Source organism: Prionailurus bengalensis, chromosome B2 (assembly GCF_016509475.1).
Source record: "Prionailurus bengalensis isolate Pbe53 chromosome B2, Fcat_Pben_1.1_paternal_pri, whole genome shotgun sequence".
NCBI lineage: Eukaryota > Metazoa > Chordata > Mammalia > Carnivora > Felidae > Prionailurus > Prionailurus bengalensis.
The window spans coordinates 30,834,923-30,853,648 of record NC_057349.1 but is presented as its reverse complement, the minus strand read 5'-3'; the positions used below and the strand labels follow the sequence as shown (position 1 = coordinate 30,853,648).

General features: G+C 36.1%; 1 protein-coding gene across 1 annotated transcript in view; it reads left to right on the top strand.

Annotated features, from left to right (window-relative positions):
* The window catches only part of TSBP1 (testis expressed basic protein 1), an 88,960-nt gene extending 73,159 nt beyond the window's left edge, over positions 1–15,801 (top strand). Inside the window, exons 26-28 of the mRNA XM_043593146.1 lie at positions 8,708–8,728; positions 9,633–9,647; positions 14,626–15,801. Of these exons, the coding sequence (XP_043449081.1) occupies positions 8,708–8,728; positions 9,633–9,647; positions 14,626–15,551 (962 nt within the window). The 3' untranslated portion in view covers positions 15,552–15,801. The remainder of the gene's footprint in view (positions 1–8,707; positions 8,729–9,632; positions 9,648–14,625) is intronic.
* The last annotated feature ends 2,925 nt before the right edge of the window (positions 15,802–18,726 follow it).

The following is an 18,726-nucleotide window of genomic DNA, read 5'->3' as shown; positions in this document are numbered from 1 at the left end:
ATCCATTCATCAGTTGATGGACATTTAGGCTCTTTCCATAATTTGGCTATTGTTGAGAGTGCTGCTATGAACATTGGGGTACAAGTGGCCCTATGCATCAGTACTCCTGTAGCCCTTGGATAAATTCCTAGCAGTGCTACTGCTGGGTCATAGGGTAGGTCTATTTTTAATTTTCTGAGGAATCTCCACACTGCTTTCCAGAGCGGCTGCACCAGTTTGCATTCCCACCAACAGTGCAAGAGGGTTCCCGTTTCTCCACATCCTCTCCGGCATCTATAGTCTCCTGATTTGTTCATTTTGGCCACTCTGACTGGCGTGAGGTGATACCTGAGTGTGGATTTGATTTGTATTTCCCTGATAAGGAGTGACGCTGAACATCTTTTCATGTGCCTGTTGGCCATCCGGATGTCTTCTTTAGAGAAGTGTCTATTCATGTTTTCTGCCCATTTCTTCACTGGGTTATTTGTTTTTTGGGTGTGGAGTTTGGTGAGCTCTTTATAGATTTTGGATACTAGCCCTTTGTCCGATATGTCATTTGCGAATATCTTTTCCCATTCCGTTGGTTGCCTTTTAGTTTTGTTGGTTGTTTCCTTTGCTGTGCAGAAGCTTTTTATCTTCATAAGGTCCCAGTAATTCACTTTTGCTTTTAATTCCCTTGCCTTTGGGGATGTGTCGAGTAAGAGATTGCTACGGCTGAGGTCAGAGAGGTCTTTTCCTGCTTTCTCCTCTAAGGTTTTGATGGTTTCCTGTCTCACATTTAGGTCCTTTATCCATTTTGAGTTTATTTTTGTGAATGGTGTGAGAAAGTGGTCTAGTTTCAACCTTTTGCATGTTGCTGTCCAGTTCTCCCAGCACCATTTGTTAAAGAGGCTGTCTTTTTTCCATTGGATGTTCTTTCCTGCTTTGTCAAAGATGAGTTGGCCATACGTTTGTGGGTCTAGTTCTGGGGTTTCTATTCTATTCCATTGGTCTGTGTGTCTGTTTTTGTGCCACCAACAATGTTTTCTGATATAAATGGTATGAAACCAGAAATCAACAATAAAAGGAAAGCTGTAAAATCTACAACTCTGGAAACTAAATTCACTTCTGAACTACCAACAGGTTGAAGAAGAAGTCAAAGGGGAAATTTAAAAAATTATCTGAAAACATGTCAAAACTTATGGGATATGGCAAAAGCAGTTCTGAGAAAAAAAATTATAGAATAAATGCATATATTAAGAAATTAGAAAGACCTCAAATAAACAAACTAACTTTATACCACAAAAAACTAGAAAAAGAACTAATTAAGCCCAAACTTAGCAGAAGGAAGAAAATAATAAAGATCAGAGTGGAAATAAATGAAATAGAGACCAGAAAAACATAGCACCCAACAAAACTAAGAGATGGTTTTTTGAAAAGGTTAAAAAAATTGACAAACCAGGGGCACCTAGGTGGCTCATTCAGTTAAGCATCTGACTTCAGCTCAGGTCATGATCTCACCACGCAAGAGTTCAAGCCCCACATCAGGCTCTGTGCTGATAGCTCAGAGCCTGGAGCCCACTTCAGATTCTGTGTCTCCCTCCCTCTCTTCCCCTTCCCCACTCACACTGTCTTTCTCTCTGAAAAATAAATAAACATTAAAAAAAATTGACAAACCTTTAGCTAGATTAAGAAAAAAGAAAACTCAAAAAAATAAAACTAAAAATTAAACAGGAGACATTACAATGAATACTATTGAAATATATAGGATCATAAGAGACTACAATGAACAATTATATGCCAACAAATTATATAATCTAAATAAAATGAAAAAAAATCCTAGAAGCGGAAAGAAATACGAAGAAAAAAAAATCTGAACAGACTAATGACAAGTACAGAGACTGAATCAGGCATCAAAAACCTCACAACACAGAAAACCACGACCAAATGATTTCACCAGTAAATTCTACCAAATATTTAAAGAATCACTGCCAATCCCTCACAAACTCTTCCCAAAATTTGAAGAGGAAGGAACACTTTGGACCATTCTATGAGACCAGCATTACCCTCATAACAAAGCCAGGTAACACTACTACAAGAAAAGATCATCAATATCCCTAATAAATATACATGCAAAAATTCTAAACAAAATATTAGCAAATTGAATTTAAGAACACACTAAAATGATTATATACCATGACCAAGTGAGATTTTACGTGGAATGCATGTCAGATTCCAAACACATAAATCAACAAATTTAATACATCACTTTCATAGAAAGATAAAAATCACATGATCATCTCAATACATGCAGAAAAAGCACTTGACAAAACACAACTTCCTTTCATGATAAAAACACTGTACAAATTGGATATACAAAGAATATACCTCAACATAATAAAGGCTACATATGACAAATCCACAGCTAAGATTATACTGAACAGTGAAAAACTTGAAGCTTTTCCTCTAAGATCAGAAACAAGACAATGATGCCTACTCTCACCATTCTCATTCAATAATAGTACTAGAAGCTGTGGCTAGATCAATTAGGCCAAAGAAATAAAGGCATCCAAACTGCAAAGGAACAAGTAATACTGTCACCATTTGCAGATGATATGATTTAATATATAGAAAATCCCAAAGACTAAAGCCAAAAATTGTTGGAACTAATCAACCATTTCAGTAAAGCTGCAGGATATAAAATCAGCATGCATTATTTCTACACACAAATAATGAAATATCTAAAAGTAATAAAAAAAACTATCCCATTCACAACACATCAAAAACAATAAAATACCTAGGAATAAATTTAACCAAGGAAGTGAAAACTACAGGATTTAGCTGAAAGAAATCCAAACAGATACAAATGAAAAAATATCCTATGTCATGGATTGGAAGAATTAATACTGTTAAAATGCTCATACTACCCAAAGCCATACATAGATTCAATGTAAGACCCACTTAAATACAAACAGCACTTAAGAAATAGACAAAACAGTCCTAAAATTTGTATGGAACCACAGAAAAACCTGAATAGCCAAAGCAATCTGGGGGGAAGGTAGAGGGGGAGTGGAGGTATCATACTTCCTTAATTTAAACTATATTATAAGTAGTAATAGTAATAAAAACTGTACATAAATGTAGACACATAACCAACAGAACCAGAGGCCAGAATTAAACCCCCACATATAAAGTCAACTAATACTCAAGGAGCCAAAAACAATAGAAAAAGAATAGTCAATAGTCTCTTTAACAATGGTGCTGGGAAAACAAGATAAATACATGCAGAACAACAATAATAGTAGGAGATTTTAACACCCCACTTACATCCAAGGACAGATTATGTAACCAGATAATCAACAAGGAAACAGTGGCTTTGAATGACACACTGGACCAGATAGATTTAACAAATACATTCATGGCATGCCTGAGTGGCTCAGTTGGTTAAGTGTCCGACTTAGGCTCAGGTCATGATCTCACGGTTCGTGAGTTCGAGCCCCATGTCAGGCTCTGGGCTGACAGCTCAGAGCCTGGAGCCCACTTCAGATTCCGTGTCAACCACAAGAAAAATCTGGAAAGACCACAAATAGCTGGAGGCCAAATAATATGCTACTACACAATGAATGGGTCCACCAGAAAATAAAAGAAAATTTTAGAAGTACATGGAAACAAATGAAAGTGAAAACACAATTGTCCAAAACCTTTGGGATCTGGCAAAAGTGGTTACAAGAAGGAAGTTACTTCAAGAAACAAGAAAAATCTCAAATAAATACATCTAAAGCAGCAAGAAAAAAAAAACATCGAACAAAACTCCAAAGCAGCAGAAGGAAGGAAATTATAAAGATTACAACAGAAATAAATGACATAGAAACTAAAAAAAAAAAAAAAAATAGATCAATGAAACCAGGAGCTGGTTCTTTGAAAATAAAATCAGTAAGATTGATAAACCTCTGGCCATACTTATCAACAAAAAAGAGAAAGGACTCAAATAAATAAAATCACAAAGAAGAGAGGAGAAATAACCAACACCACAGAAATATAATCATAAGAGAATATTAAGAAAAACTATATGCCAAACTATATGCCAACAATTAGACAAACTAGAAGAAATGGATATAAATACCTAGAAACATATAACCTACCTAAACTGAAAGAAGAAATAGAATATCTGAACAGACTAATATCCAGCAACAAAAATGAATCAGTAATTAAAAAATAATAATAACAACAAAAGAAAGCCCAGGGCCAGATGGCTTCTCAGGCAAATGCTACTAAACATTTAAAGAAGATATATATTCTTCTCAAAATATTCCAAAAAAACAGAAAAGGAAGGAAAAATTCCAAATTCATTCAATGAGGCCAGCATTACCAAAACCAGTTAAGGACACCATGAAAAAAAGAGAACTACAGACCAATATCTCTGATAAGCATAAATGCAAAATTCCTCAACAAAATACTAGCAAACCAAATCCAAATCCGTTAATAAAATCCAAATCCATTAATAAAATCACTCACCATGACCAAGTGGGATTTATTCCTGGGCTGCAAGGGTGGTCCAATATTTGCAAATAAATCAGTGTGATACATCACATCAATAAGAGAAAGCGTAAGAACCATATGACCATTTCAATAGACACAGAAAGAGCATTTGACAAAGTACATCCATTCACGATAAAACAAACCTCAACAAGGTAAGTTTAGAGGAAATATACCTCAACATAATAAAGGGCATATATGAAAAACCCACAGCTAACATCATCCTCAATGGGGAAAAACTGAGAGCTTTTCCCCTAAGGTCAGGAACAAAATAAGGATGTCCACTCTCACTACTTTCATTCAACACACTACTGGAAGTCCTAGCCACAGCAATCAGACAATACAAAGAAATAAAAGACATCCAAATTGGTAAGGAAGAAGTAACACTTTCACTATTTTCAGATGACATGATACGATATATAGAAAACCCTAAATATTCCACTAAAAAAAACTACTAACTGAAAAATGAATTAAGTAACATCACAGGATACAAAATCAATGTACAGAAATGTGTTGCATTTCTCTAGACTGGGATAATGAAGAAGCAGAAAGAGAAATTAAGAGGGCAATCCCATTTACAATTGCACCCAAAATAATAAGATACCTAGGAATACATCTAACCAAAGAGGTGAAAGACCTCTATTCTGAAAACAATAAAACACTGATGAAAGAAATTGAAGATAAAACAAATGGAAAGACATTCCATGCTCATGAATTAGAAGAGTAAACATTGTTAAACTATCTATACTTCTCAAAGCAATCTATACATTTAATGCAACCTCCATCAAAATACCAACAGCATTTTTCACAGGGCTAGAATAAACAGTCCTAAAAACTGTACAGAACCACACAAGACACTGAATAGCCAAAGAAATCTTGAAGAACCAAAGCTGGAGGCTTCGTTTCACAATTCTGGACTTCAACTTATATTACAAAGTTGTAGTCATCAAAATAGTATGGTACTGGCACAAAAACAGAAAGATAGATCAATAGAACAGAACAGAAAACCCAGAAATGAACCCACAATTATCATCTTTGACAAAAGCAGAAAAGATCATCCAATGGAAAAAAAGACCGTCTCTTCAACAGAAAGTGTTGGGAAAAACTGGACAGCTACATGCAAAAGAATGAACCTGGATCACATTCTTATACCATACACAAAATAAATTCAAACTGGATCGAATTCCTAAATGTGAGACCCGAAACCATACAAATCCTAGAAGAGAACACAGGCAATAACTTCTTTGACATCAGTTGTAGCAACATTTTTCTAGATACACCTTCTGAGTCAAGGGAACCAAAGTAAATATAAACTATTGTAACGAAATCAAAATAAAAAGCCACTACACAGCAAAGGAAACAAGCAACAAAACTAAAAGGCAACCTACAGAATGGGAGAAGATATTTACAAATGATATATCTGATAAAGGGTTAGTGTCAAAAACATATAAAGAACTTATAAAATTCAAGGATCAAAAAACAAATACTCCAATTAAAAATGGGCAGAAGACATGACTAGACATTTTTTCCAAAGAAGACATCCAGATGGTCAACATATACGTGAAGAGATTTTCATCATCACTCATCATCAGGGAAATGCAAATCAAAACTACAATGAGATATCACCTCTCACCTGTCAGAATGGCTAAAATCAACAACACAAGAAACAAAAGATGTTGATGAGGATGTGGAGAAAAAGGAGCACTCATGCACTGTTAGTGGAAAGGCAAACTGGTACAGCCACTGTGGAAAACAATATGGAGGTTACTCAGAAAGTTAAAAATAGAACTACTCTATGATCCAGCAATCTTGCTACTGGGTATTTATCTAAAGAATACAAAAACACTAATTCAACTGGATATATGCACCCCTATGTGTATAGCAGCATTATTTACAATAGCCCAATTATGGAAGTAACCCAAGTGTCCATCAATTGATGAATGGGTAAAAGAAGAAGTGAGACTAGAAAGACAGATGATAGACAGAGATAGAGATACCTAGATAAAGACAAAGTGATATATATATATTGGAATGTTATTCAACCATAAAAAAGAATGAAATATTGCCATTTGCAACAATAACGGATGGAGCTGGAGAGTACAATCTTAAACAGAATAAGTCAGAGAAAGCTAAATACCATATGATTTCACTTATATGTGGAATTTAAGAAACAAAAGTGCAAAAGGGAAAAAAGAAAAGAGAGACAAACCAAGAAACAGACTTCATTACAGAGAACAAACTGATGCTTACCAGAGGGGAGGTTGGTGGGAAGATAGATTAACAGGTGATGGGAATTAAGGAATGCATTTGTCAGGATGACTTTCTGGTAATGTATGGAATTGCTGAATCACTATATTGTACACCTGGAATTAATATAACACTGTATATTAAGTAACTGGATGAAAAGTAAAAACTAAAAAAAACATAAAGAACAATTAAATTAAGCCCCTGTCTTACACCACTCACAAAAATTAACTTGAAATGGACCACTAATTTTAACACAGACCCTGATACCATAAAACTCCTAGAAAAAACTGTAGGGAAGAAGCTCCTCAGTGTTGGTCTTGGCATTGATTTTTCTAGACATGACACCAGAAGCACAAACAACAAAAACAAAAACCAACAAGTTGCACTACCATCAAACCTAAAGGTTTCCACACATCAACCGAAAAAATTTTAAAAAGGAAAAGACCACCCATGGATGGGAAAAACTTTTTGCAAACCATATATTAGATAATGCGTTAATATCTAAAATATATAAAGAACTCTTACAACTCCATAACAAAGAAGAACCTGATTGCAAAATTGGCAGAGGAACTGAATAGAAATTTTTCCAAAGACATCCAAGTGGCCAACAGACACATGAAAGAATGGTCAGCAACACTAATCATCAAGAGAAATGCAATCAAAACCACAATGAGATATCAAGTCACACCTGCCAGAATGGCTCTCATCAAGAACACAAGAGGTAAGTTTTGGCAAGGATACAGAGAAAAGGGAACCGTTGTATACTGTTAGCAGAAATGTAAATTGGCTCAACCACTATGGAAAACAACATGAAGGTTCATCAAAAAGTTGGCACATATTCTAGGCATATATCCAAAAGAAATGATAACAAGATATCAATAAATACATATACTGTCATATTTACTGCATCATTATTCACAGTAGCCAAGATATGGAAACAATCTAACTGCCCACACCAATGGATGAATGGATAAAGAACATGTGAGATACACACACACACACACACACACACACACACAGCGACAGTATTTGACCATGAGAAAGGACATCTTTCCATTTGCAACATCATAGATGGACCTTGAGCATATTATGCTGAATAAATAAGTCTGACAGAAGACAAGCACTGTATGGCATCATTTATATGTGGAATCTAACATAGCCAAACTTATAACAGAAAGTAAAATGGCAGTTACCAGGGAATTGCCGGGGAGAGGGGGAAGGACGGGGTTGGACAGGTGTTGTTCAAAGGTACAAACTTGCAACACATAGTAAATAAGCCCTAGAAATCTAATGTATATTATAGTGAACATAGACAATAATATTGTATGATAATCATCAAGCTTGCTAAGAGACCACATCTTAATGATTCTAACCACAAGAAAGGATCATTATGTAATGTGACAGAGGTTCTAATTATTGCTATAATGGCAGTTATATTACTATATACAAATCCATCAAATTTACATGTTATACACTTTAAATTTGTACAATGTTATATGCCAAACATATTTTAATAAAAAATTTTTAAATAAAATAGCTAATCACAAGATCTTTCTAAAACTACAATAGGCTAAAAGAAGGGGGAGGAGGGGCGCCTGGGTGGCGCAGTCGGTTAAGCGTCCGACTTCAGCCAGGTCACGATCTCGCGGTCCGTGAGTTCGAGCCCCGCATCGGGCTCTGGGCTGATGGCTCAGAGCCTGGAGCCTGTTTCCGATTCTGTGTCTCCCTCTCTCTCTGCCCCTCCCCCATTCATGCTCTGTCTCTCTCTGTCCCAAAAATAAATAAAAAACATTGAAAAAAAAATTAAAAAAAAAAAAAAGAAGGGGGAGGGAAGATGGAGTTTCCCTATTAATTAAAAGGAACTTCATTGTTTACGACACAGATTCCATCCAGTGCAGAAGCTTGGGGGTTGGTGAAGAAGGAAAAGCCCAATATCTACTGATATTTTTTTCTTTGTCTCTTTCAGTGGACAGTTCTGGAAAAATCAGTAAGTTTGGGTCATTTCTTTGCTTTACCTATTTCTGTGTACAGAACCTTTGAGTTTTTGTTACTCAATTGTTTTGTATTTCAAGTTCTTTTACCTTAGAAGAGTCAATATTTTAAATAAGTGATTTTCTCATACTTTGATTTCCCCTTTTCTATCTCCCTTTTGGAACAAAATACAATGGTCTTGTATTGTATCTTGGTTATTTACTACCAAAGATTATTAGGAGCATATATTCCCAGCTAGTTTACCACAAGGCATCTGTTTTCTTTGTGGTATCATCTGGCAATGGATAATTTTTACTAAAAAAAGAAATTCACCTAAAATTGACATATAAAGAATAAATGTCAGGACAAGATGGTGATTTTGATAAATAACCAACAATACACATTTATTTTCAAACTGATCTAAAAGAGAGTGGGTTAAAAAATGATTTGTGGGGGCGCCTGGGTGGCTCAGTCGGTTAAGCGTCCGACTTCAGCCAGGTCAAGATCTCGCGGTCCGTGGGTTCGAGCCCCGCGTCAGGCTCTGGGCTGATGGCTCAGAGCCCGGAGCCTGCTTCCGATTCTGTGTCTCCCTCTCTCTCTGCCCCTCCCCCGTTCATGCTCTGTCTCTCTCTGTCTCAAAAATAAATAAAAAAAAATGATTTGTGACAGAACAATGAAAGTAGGAAATGCAATCATCTGAATTTTGATAAAATAGATATTCCCTACCTAAGTATTCAATGAATACTCTGTGAAGTAGGATATGGAGCCTTTGCACTCCTGAGGGTGACACAGAGGGTATTTTACAATGCCTGGAGGTCCTGCTTCTGCATGCACCTATATAGGGTATTCTTGGAAGTAGGGTTTTCCTTGAGTTAGAAAATTCACACTGATTGATTAATCTTTTGTGTTTTATTTTTTAGCACTAACTCCTATGGGTAAGTTCTTTATTCTCAACTGTGAAATTTTACATTGTTTATAGGTATTTTTTGGACTTGCTGTTTCTACTCCCAAAATAGAGACTTGTGTTTCTAAGGTTATTTTAAATGTTCCCATCCTCGAGAATCTTCCAATATTTTAAATTACTACTTTTAGAGATACTGCTGCAGAGGAGATGAAGTTCATAGAAAAGGATGCCATAATCTCTGGCCATCTTCTAGGCTCTGAAAAACAATCTCCTTTCTGACTCCCAGCAAAATATAATGAAAGAAAGATTGGTTCCTAAATTCTGTTGAGTTCTTTGCTGGTAATTGAGAACTCTTTTTTAGTTATAAGTGAAGGCTCACTGAATCATACTAATAGAAAAAGTAGTTAAGAACAAAACTTTATTTTTTCTTGGCTTCTAAGTAACTTTACTTTTGAGGAATAGTAGGCATTGAGCACCTACTATATACTGTATACTCTGCTAGGCATTTTCAAAAACAGTATCTCATTTTTACCATAGCCTGCCTGGTAGCTATTGTTATTCCCCACTTTACAGATCAGTAAATTGGCTCAGACACTTGACCAGGATTAAGGAGTTGGTAAGAAGCAGTGTCAGGATCTAAATCTAGGACTTCCCATCTCCAAAGTACATACTCTTCCCACACCAACACATTGCCTTCTTTCTTTACTGAACCACAAATGCCTTTTTGGTGATTAGTCCTGAAACCATATCTATAAATAAAATGTTTGTTAATATAAAGGTACTTCCACTAGTGAAGCTATATAATTAAATGTACACAGAAGAATAATTTAAAAATAAAAGACACCCCATTTAAGTCAATGTTGGGCTTTTAACTGTCTTCTAAATTCAGATTTCTTATTAGGATTGTGTAATGCCTCAGCTCTTCAAGACAATCATATGAAACAGAATAATGATTCTTAAAACTCTGTAAATATACAATCATAAGAAGCAAGTAAAACTTAAATTTAATAAGATACAGTCCAAGAATCTCAAACACTGTAAATACCGACAAACACAAAATATGCCTTTATATTTAGTCTTTCTTCTTTTTCAGTTCACACTAGAAGGAGAGTGGGTTTGTGAGTGGCAGTGGGGAGTTGGAGGAGGTGAAGTTAAAAGGGACAATTGTTTTCTTTGGATTTATAGTACAAGAAACAATATGCATTCAAGCAATCATGACATATCTACATCCTTCATATGCCCTCCCCACATGGGGAAGGTGATAAGTGTATGTTTTCCTTACAAAAGGAAAGAGGGCTTTGAGAAGGGATCATAGGCCAAGTCCCTCCCTGGAGGTGAATTCATTTTTAATGAATATGCTTTTTTTTTAATTGCCAGAACAAAAATCAGTTCAATCTTTTAAAATGCTTTCTTGTAAAAGATATATTCTTGTTGACAATATTTCAAACATATTCTTCTCAATTGATATTTTTAGCAAAAAGTGATTAAGCCTTAATTCATTGTTCAAAAAAGATTTAAGACAGAACAGTGCATCAAACTTCACCACCCTCTCAAGTTAAGTCTCTTTATTTCTCACCTCCACAATCAGCTAATTAAGTATATGATTTTTTTTTAATGCTAATTCATGGCCTGAGATCTATAATGAGTCATCTCCTTAATGCTGAACAGATCTTTATGGTCTAGACAGCTCCCTGACAGCCAGTGGATTAAGAACCTAATAGGATTAGTTTTGTTGTTTCCTTTGTTGTACAGAAGCTTTTGATCTTGAGTTTAAATAAAAATAATAATAAATAAACATTAAGAAAATAAAAATAAAAAAATTTAATGTTGGGGCGCCTGGGTGGCGCAGTCGGTTAAGCGTCCGACTTCGGCCAGGTCACGATCTCGCAGTCCGTGAGTTCCGGCCCCGCGTCAGGCTCTGGGCTGATGACTCGGAGCCTGGAGCCTGTTTCCGATTCTGTGTCTCCCTCTCTCTCTGCCCCTCCCCCGTTCATGCTCTGTCTCTCTCTGTCCCAAAAATAAATAAAAACGTTGAAAAAAAAATTAAAAAAAAAAAATTTAATGTTTGTTTATTTTTGAGAGAGAAAGACAGAGTGTGAGTGGGGGAGGGGCAGAGACAGAGGGAGACACACAATCTGATGCAGGCTCCAGGCCCTGAGCTGTCAGCATGGAACCCGACACGGGGCTTGAACCCACAAACTGTGAGATCATGACCTGAGCTGAAGTTGGATGCTTAACCGACTGAGCCACCCAGGCGCCCCTAAAATAAAAGTTTTTTAAAAGAACCCAATAGGATTAGTTTCCTAATAAAGCCCATAGTCTAGTTGCTGCATTATTTTAAGTATTGCATAATTAGAATTATTACTATGATCGCTAATTCATCTTTCAGCTTTAACAAAAATTAATCCAGTTTAAAATCTTTAAGCAGCCTGAATACAATACAATGACCTCCAAGGTCTTGATTAAATCTTTCCCTTAAAATTAGAATTTTGCTGTACAGGTTACTATCTGCAGTAAATGGACTTTGAGCCAGGACTTACAAATATTTATACTATGGAGATTATGAGATCCAAAAGGAAAAAAAGATGTATGCACTATCTAAAAATTTAAAAGAAGGGAGAGAAGAACTTAGAATTTGGTGGACTAATGATTTGTGGCTTACTTCTGCAATGCTATTAAGTTCAAGATGGAAAATATACAGCAAAAACACTAAACCAAGGATATGAAGATACTATTAGAAATGACTAGAAGTACTTTTCAGTTTAGTGGGAAAAAGAATAAAATTCTTTAAAATTCTGTAAAATTAGGAAAAGTGTAGCTAGAATAGACATTGATTGTTTCATCAAGCCCTAGAATATTTACCTTTGATTAACAAAATCCAAACAATTTAGGAGATAAAGTTTGCTTAAAATGAGTCCTGCAGTAATATACACAGTACGAAACGTGAAACAAATACTCCCAAGAGATGGTATAAAACTAAAAATATTCCCATATTTGAAAAAACCCAGCTTGTTTAGGAGTACATTCCACAGAATTTGTCAGGTTGGAAGCATCAGTGGAAACACATACTCTTCTCCACACCACACACCACACCCCCCCCCTCAAAAATAAGTAGCCACTGGTGGTACTGTCAGGTATCAGAATATTTTGAACTCTTTCTCAGTACAAAAATGCTTAGCATATATTACCACTGATTTTCATTAGTAAATTGGAAATGAGTTTGTCTAGAATAAAATGTCGGTACCCATAGCTTATTAAATAAGCACTAGGGAGGAAAAAATACACAAAAGTTTCAGAAAGCATTATTGCAAGATTCTTACTGTTTTTATTTTGGTGCCAGAAGTTGAAAATATCAAACAGAAAGCACTAAACTGCAGCATCCCGTCTGATTTCTAGTTACCTTATTACCTAATGTAGGAATGTCTCACTTTTTACAACTTGTTATTCAGTTGTGTGTGGATCAGTATTTCAGACGTCAAACCCTAAACATACCAAAAGGCTTTCTCTGTTAAAAAAAAAAAAAGACAATTTTTAAGTAAGAAATCTTCCGGTAATGCAATTTACCATTCCACTAAAGTATTTGGTTGGAACTAAGAATGCCTTATCTTGATAGATCAGAGAGAGTTTTTGCCTGTATTATCTCATTTGGTAGTAGTAATAGCCAATACTTACTGCACTACTCACCATGTTCCATGCACTGTACTGAGTGCTTTACTTAGATAATATTATTTAATCCTCATAACACTTCGGTGAAGTAGCTACTTCTATTGCTCCCTTTTGCAGATAAGAAAGTAAAGTTTGCCCAAGTTAGTTAGGTATGAAGCCAGGATTTGAAGCAGTCTGTCTGTAAAAGCCATGCTCCTTAAACATTTGTCTAGAATCTTTAAATTACTCTACAAAGTGGGCAGAGCAGTAAGTCTTTAGGGAGTAACTGATTACGTTAGGGAGTAGCCCAAATAAACCTAGCTGGCAAGAATACTAAACCCAAGTGTTCTGATTCAGCTTTTAAATTCAGTATCCTTTCTACTACATTAAATATTTAAATAGGTTTTCTTAAGGCAAGGCATCCCATTGCTTCACAGCAAGAACCCACAGAATTCTTCTTAGTAGCATAGATAATTTTTTTTTCTTAATCCGGGGAACCAAATCACTAAAAAAAAGAAGAAAAAAAAAAAGCAGAAGCTAACAAATTCAAGTTTATTAGATCTCACAGAAATTGAGAAACAGCAGAGCTAACTTACCTCTATACTTGGAAAAAGGAACCAGAAACTCGTGAGTTTGCAGGTATCATAAGAAGCAGTCTAAAGTATCGGTTAAGACTGAACTCTGGAGTCTGACTCTTCAGGCTCAAATCCCAGCTCCACCACTTACTAACTCTATGACCATATTCACATTCATTTAAGCTTTTTGTACCTCAAGTTTCTTCATCTGTAAAATGGGGATAATAAAATGCCCTATATGGTTGTTGTGAGGATTAAATGAGTTAATAGTTCATATAAAATGCTCAGAACACTGAGTGCCTGATGTACGGTGAGCACCCAATAATTATAAGCTAGTACTATTATTACTTTTGAATAATGAGATATCCTTATACTCAATATGCAACGCATATTTAGAGGGTTTTTTCTATTTTAAGAAGCAATTATTGCTTATTTCCAAACTTTTTTCTACAAATAAATTCCATTTCTTTTCAGAATACATTCTCCTCTAGCTATTAAGCATTAATCATTAGCCATAATATACTGAACAAATGCCAGCCAGTTCATTTATAGTACATTTTAGCTCTTCTTTGATTAATATTCCAGTTTATTGAAGAGAGTCTGGCATATTACCAATACTTACACAATTTTAAGTGCAGAGTTCCACCATTTTCTACTTTCAGGAAATCTCAAGTTATCTGCGGTTTGTCATCTTTAAGACAAAAAATAAAGAAACGAATATCAGGGGGAAAGTAGGAATAAAGAGAAAGTACCTGATATCTGAAATGTGCAATTTTGTTGTGTGCTCAGTTATATTTCCAGGTTACACGGATGCACAAGTTGCAAAAAAATCAGATTTCAAGGCCCAGATTCTAAAAAATGAAGGCACTACAAAGACTGAGAACAGCCAAGAAGAAAACAAGAAAACATTAAAGAAGAAAATCTTATTTACAGATTCTGATGAATCCTTGACCTTAACGCACAAAACAGAGTCAAAAAGCAAAGCAAAAGGCATTGAGTTGGAGGACGGTGAGATAGGTATGGAGGTTGAGAAAAAGGAAAGTGACACCAGGATGCTGGGAGAAGAAGACCAAATAAAGGGGCGTGACATAGGAATACCAATAGGAGAGGAAGCCCAAGTAAAGAGAAGTGAATCCAGAATACCACAAGAACAGGAAGCCCAAGTAAAGATGAATGACACTGGGATACCACAGGGACAGGGGTTTCAAATAAAGCAGAGTGAGTTAAGAACACAAGAAGGACAGGGGTCTCAAGTAGAGAAGAGTGAGTCTGAAATACCACAAACACAGGGCTCCCAAATAGAGAAGAGTGACACCAGAATACCACAAAGACAGGAGTCCCAAGTAAAGAAGAGTGAGTCCAAAATACCACAAGAGCAGGAGTCTCAAGTAGAGAAGAGTGAGTCTGAAATACCACAAACACAGGGCTCCCAAATAGAGAAGAGTGACACCAGAATACCACAAAGACAGGAGTCCCAAGTAAAGAAGAGTGAGTCTAGAAAGCCACAAGCACAAGTGTCCCAAGTAAAAAAAGAGAGTTCTGAGAATAAAGGAAAGCAGGACAAAGACAAAGGAGATGCAAGGAAGAAGAAAGATACAGGAGAAAATGATACTATGAAGAAAAGTGATGAAGGAAAGCACAAAGTTAAAGGAAAGAAAGAATTAGAAGTCAAGGGTAAAAAAACAGAAGGTTCAGCAAGGGGCAAAGTCAACTGACTATTATGATTCCCATCCACCAAATACAAGTCATAACCCAGTTATTGCCTAAATGGATCATAATTACAGAATCCCTTTAATTTATACATCCACAGAGTGTCTACTGTAGTTCTTTCACCATTTTTAGTCCTCTCAGCCACAAATCTCAGCTTCCAATTGTTTGTTTTCTAAGTTGATAATTATGACTTAATCAAGAAAGACTGGATACTTTCTGAAATAAACATTTTGACTAAAGAAATGTATAATTTTCCTTGACAACTATTACATTAATTCAGCCTAACCAATCAACCAACCAGGGCTTCTCATAAAACATTTTTTTTATTTTTTTTTAATTTTTTTTTTATTAACATTTATTTATTTTTGAGACAGAGAGAGTCAGAGCATGAACAGGGGAGGGGCAGAGAGAGAGGGAGACACAGAATGTGAAACGGGCTCCAGGCTCTGAGCTGTCAGCACAAAGCCCGACGCGGGGCTCGAACTCACGGACTGTGAGATCATGACCTGAGCCGAAGTCGGACGCCCAACCGACTGAGCCACCCAGGCACCCCAAAACATTTTGATTAAAGAAATGTATAATCTCCTTTGACAACTACTACATTAACTTAGTGATAGACTAACCAATCAATGCTCCTGATGGTAGGCTGAATGTTCATGAGCACTCTTCCAGCAGTAATGGGCACATAAAAATATAAGCCAAGCTCCTTTGCAATCAAGTAGGGTTTAACACATACAGTGATACAATATATGTATACATGGCAATTTTTTAAAAGTAAAATCTGAGTGTCGAAATGTAGTTTAGATGGATAGTATAATACAAGTTAGCAACCTGTTGGAATGAGAAGATTAAGGGGATAAAAGCTTCATGGAGAAAGGAACGGTGGTATATATGTCTCAAAAGATGGATAAGATGTTGCTACACTGAGTGAGGTAGGAAGAGTCCAAAAAAAGGCAAAGGGATTCAAAACTGCCACACCACACTCTAGGAGAAGTAGGCAATTATGAGACGTAGGCTCATGAGAAGCATTCTAGAGTACTATTTTGAAAAGGAGGGTTAGAGAAGATACTGAAGAATATGAAAAACAAACCAGGAATTTATATTTTACTCATCAGGCAACTGGAAGCCTTCTAGGGTATTTGGGAAGTACAGTTAGGTGAATAAGGTTGCATTACCAATGTGTTAATCTTGTGATTGCACAAAATACACTGAAGAGGAGCAATGCCACAGGTAGCAAATCTAGTAAAGAGGTGTTTGGAGTAATAAGTGATGGAAACAGAATAAATAGAAGGGGTAGATATGAACTGTTTTTCAAAGAATAAATCATTACCTCATGATGACTAACCAAATATGAGCAAGGAAAAGAAATAAAAACAACTGATGGCTCCCTAACTCTTGAAACTGGACGAGAGAAAATCAATAACTAGGCCCAATAACTAGGGAGGGAAAAACAAATTGCTGAGTTTAAGGGAACAAACTAACACTTGTCATTTGATAGGGGGTCTGAAGTCAATCCAGTAGAGATAATTTGAAGCCACAGAGTAAATGAGTTCCCCAAAAAAGAAAGTACAAAGCTAGCAAAAGCACAGGTCCAAGAACTGGGCCTGTTAGATATAATAGGTTGAAGAAAAAAATTAAGGTATGGGAAGATGTAAGGAATACCTGTAGAACAAATGTTCTGATAATTAAAGAAGATGAGAATTTAGAGAAAGGGTGTTTAAAGGATAGCCAAGATTTCAAGGACAGAAAGGACAGAAAAAGACCATCTGCTATCTGGAGGTGACTGATGTGGCTGCTATCTGGAGGTGACTGATGAACTTCCAAAGAGAGGCAACCAGGGGAAGGAATGGAAGAAGGCAGAAAATAGAAACACAAGCAAGTAGCTGCAGGATATGCCTTTCAATAAAACCAATTTTAGTCTGCTTTTTAAGTATTGTTTTTAGGAATTTCATCTTTATAGTACTCTATTCTGTGCTAGTTGGCCCATAGTCTGAATATTACATTGAGTTCTGTCAGAGGATGTGGATCAAGTACAGGGCCTTCAGGAGAGAAGGGCTATGATGCAAAGGGATTCAAATCCTTTCAATTGAGCAGTTTTACCTAGTGCAGAAAACACAGAAGAACACAATGAGAATTATCTTCATATACTAGATTATGATTATAGATTAGATTAGAATTTTTGTATGGCTCCCAAGAAAATAAGGAAATAAGAATAGAAGGATCCAAGTAACAGATCTGTATCTCAGTATAAGGGCAAGTGGGATGCCTAAAAGTGCTGGAGGGAGAGCTTAAGATTGCAATAATCACTGGGTGGAAATGCTGCAGAGGAGATTTTTAGGAATCAGCTGGGTAGTTGGAGCAGGTAATCTTTATGGTTCCTTTAAAATATAAGCCCATAATTCAAAGTACAAAATTCTTTTGGACTAACTAGATGTCTTCCAATGAACCTTTCACACTAATCTAATATGCTAGGATTCTTTAAAGAGGTTTCCTCCTCTCTCTCTCTCTCTCTCTCTTTCTCTCTCTCTCTCTCTCTCTCTCTCTCTCTCTCTCACACACACACACACACACACAAAGAGAAATCAGACTTTAGTCCCTGCTGCCCAAAGTATAAAACATTTCATAAATATACCTAACCACAAACTAAAGAAAGCAGTTCCATAACTTCTAGCACAATCCAAACCACTACATGGATCTCTACTGTGTGCCCAGAGTCCTGCCACAGGTCTAGAAGCCTAAGTCAATTTTAGAAGTCACAAAACCCTTAGGCCTTTGATGGACCACATAGATTTAGCAAAACTGAACTGAAAAAAAAGGAGGGGAGAGACGGGAGGACAAATACGAACATGAGATTTTTATATTGTAAATTACTTCTATGTCTCTGGAATATACACATTACAGATTTTATCAGTATTAGTTGACATATCTCTTACATATATTATGCTGTTACCAGGGGAAAATGTGACCAGAAGGCTTTTCATATAGTTAAAAATATTTAGGTTTTCATGATCCTATATAATTTTCTACAGCTCTCTCTGGTCCATCTGGCAGCAAGCTATTAGGTTTTAGAGCTATAACAAAAGCAGCTTTTCTCAGATTTCTGCTAAAAAGCACAGATCCTATCAAGGCAACTACTGAAAAGCAGTAAGACTTTAGCGAACATGCTTAGCTGACTGCATA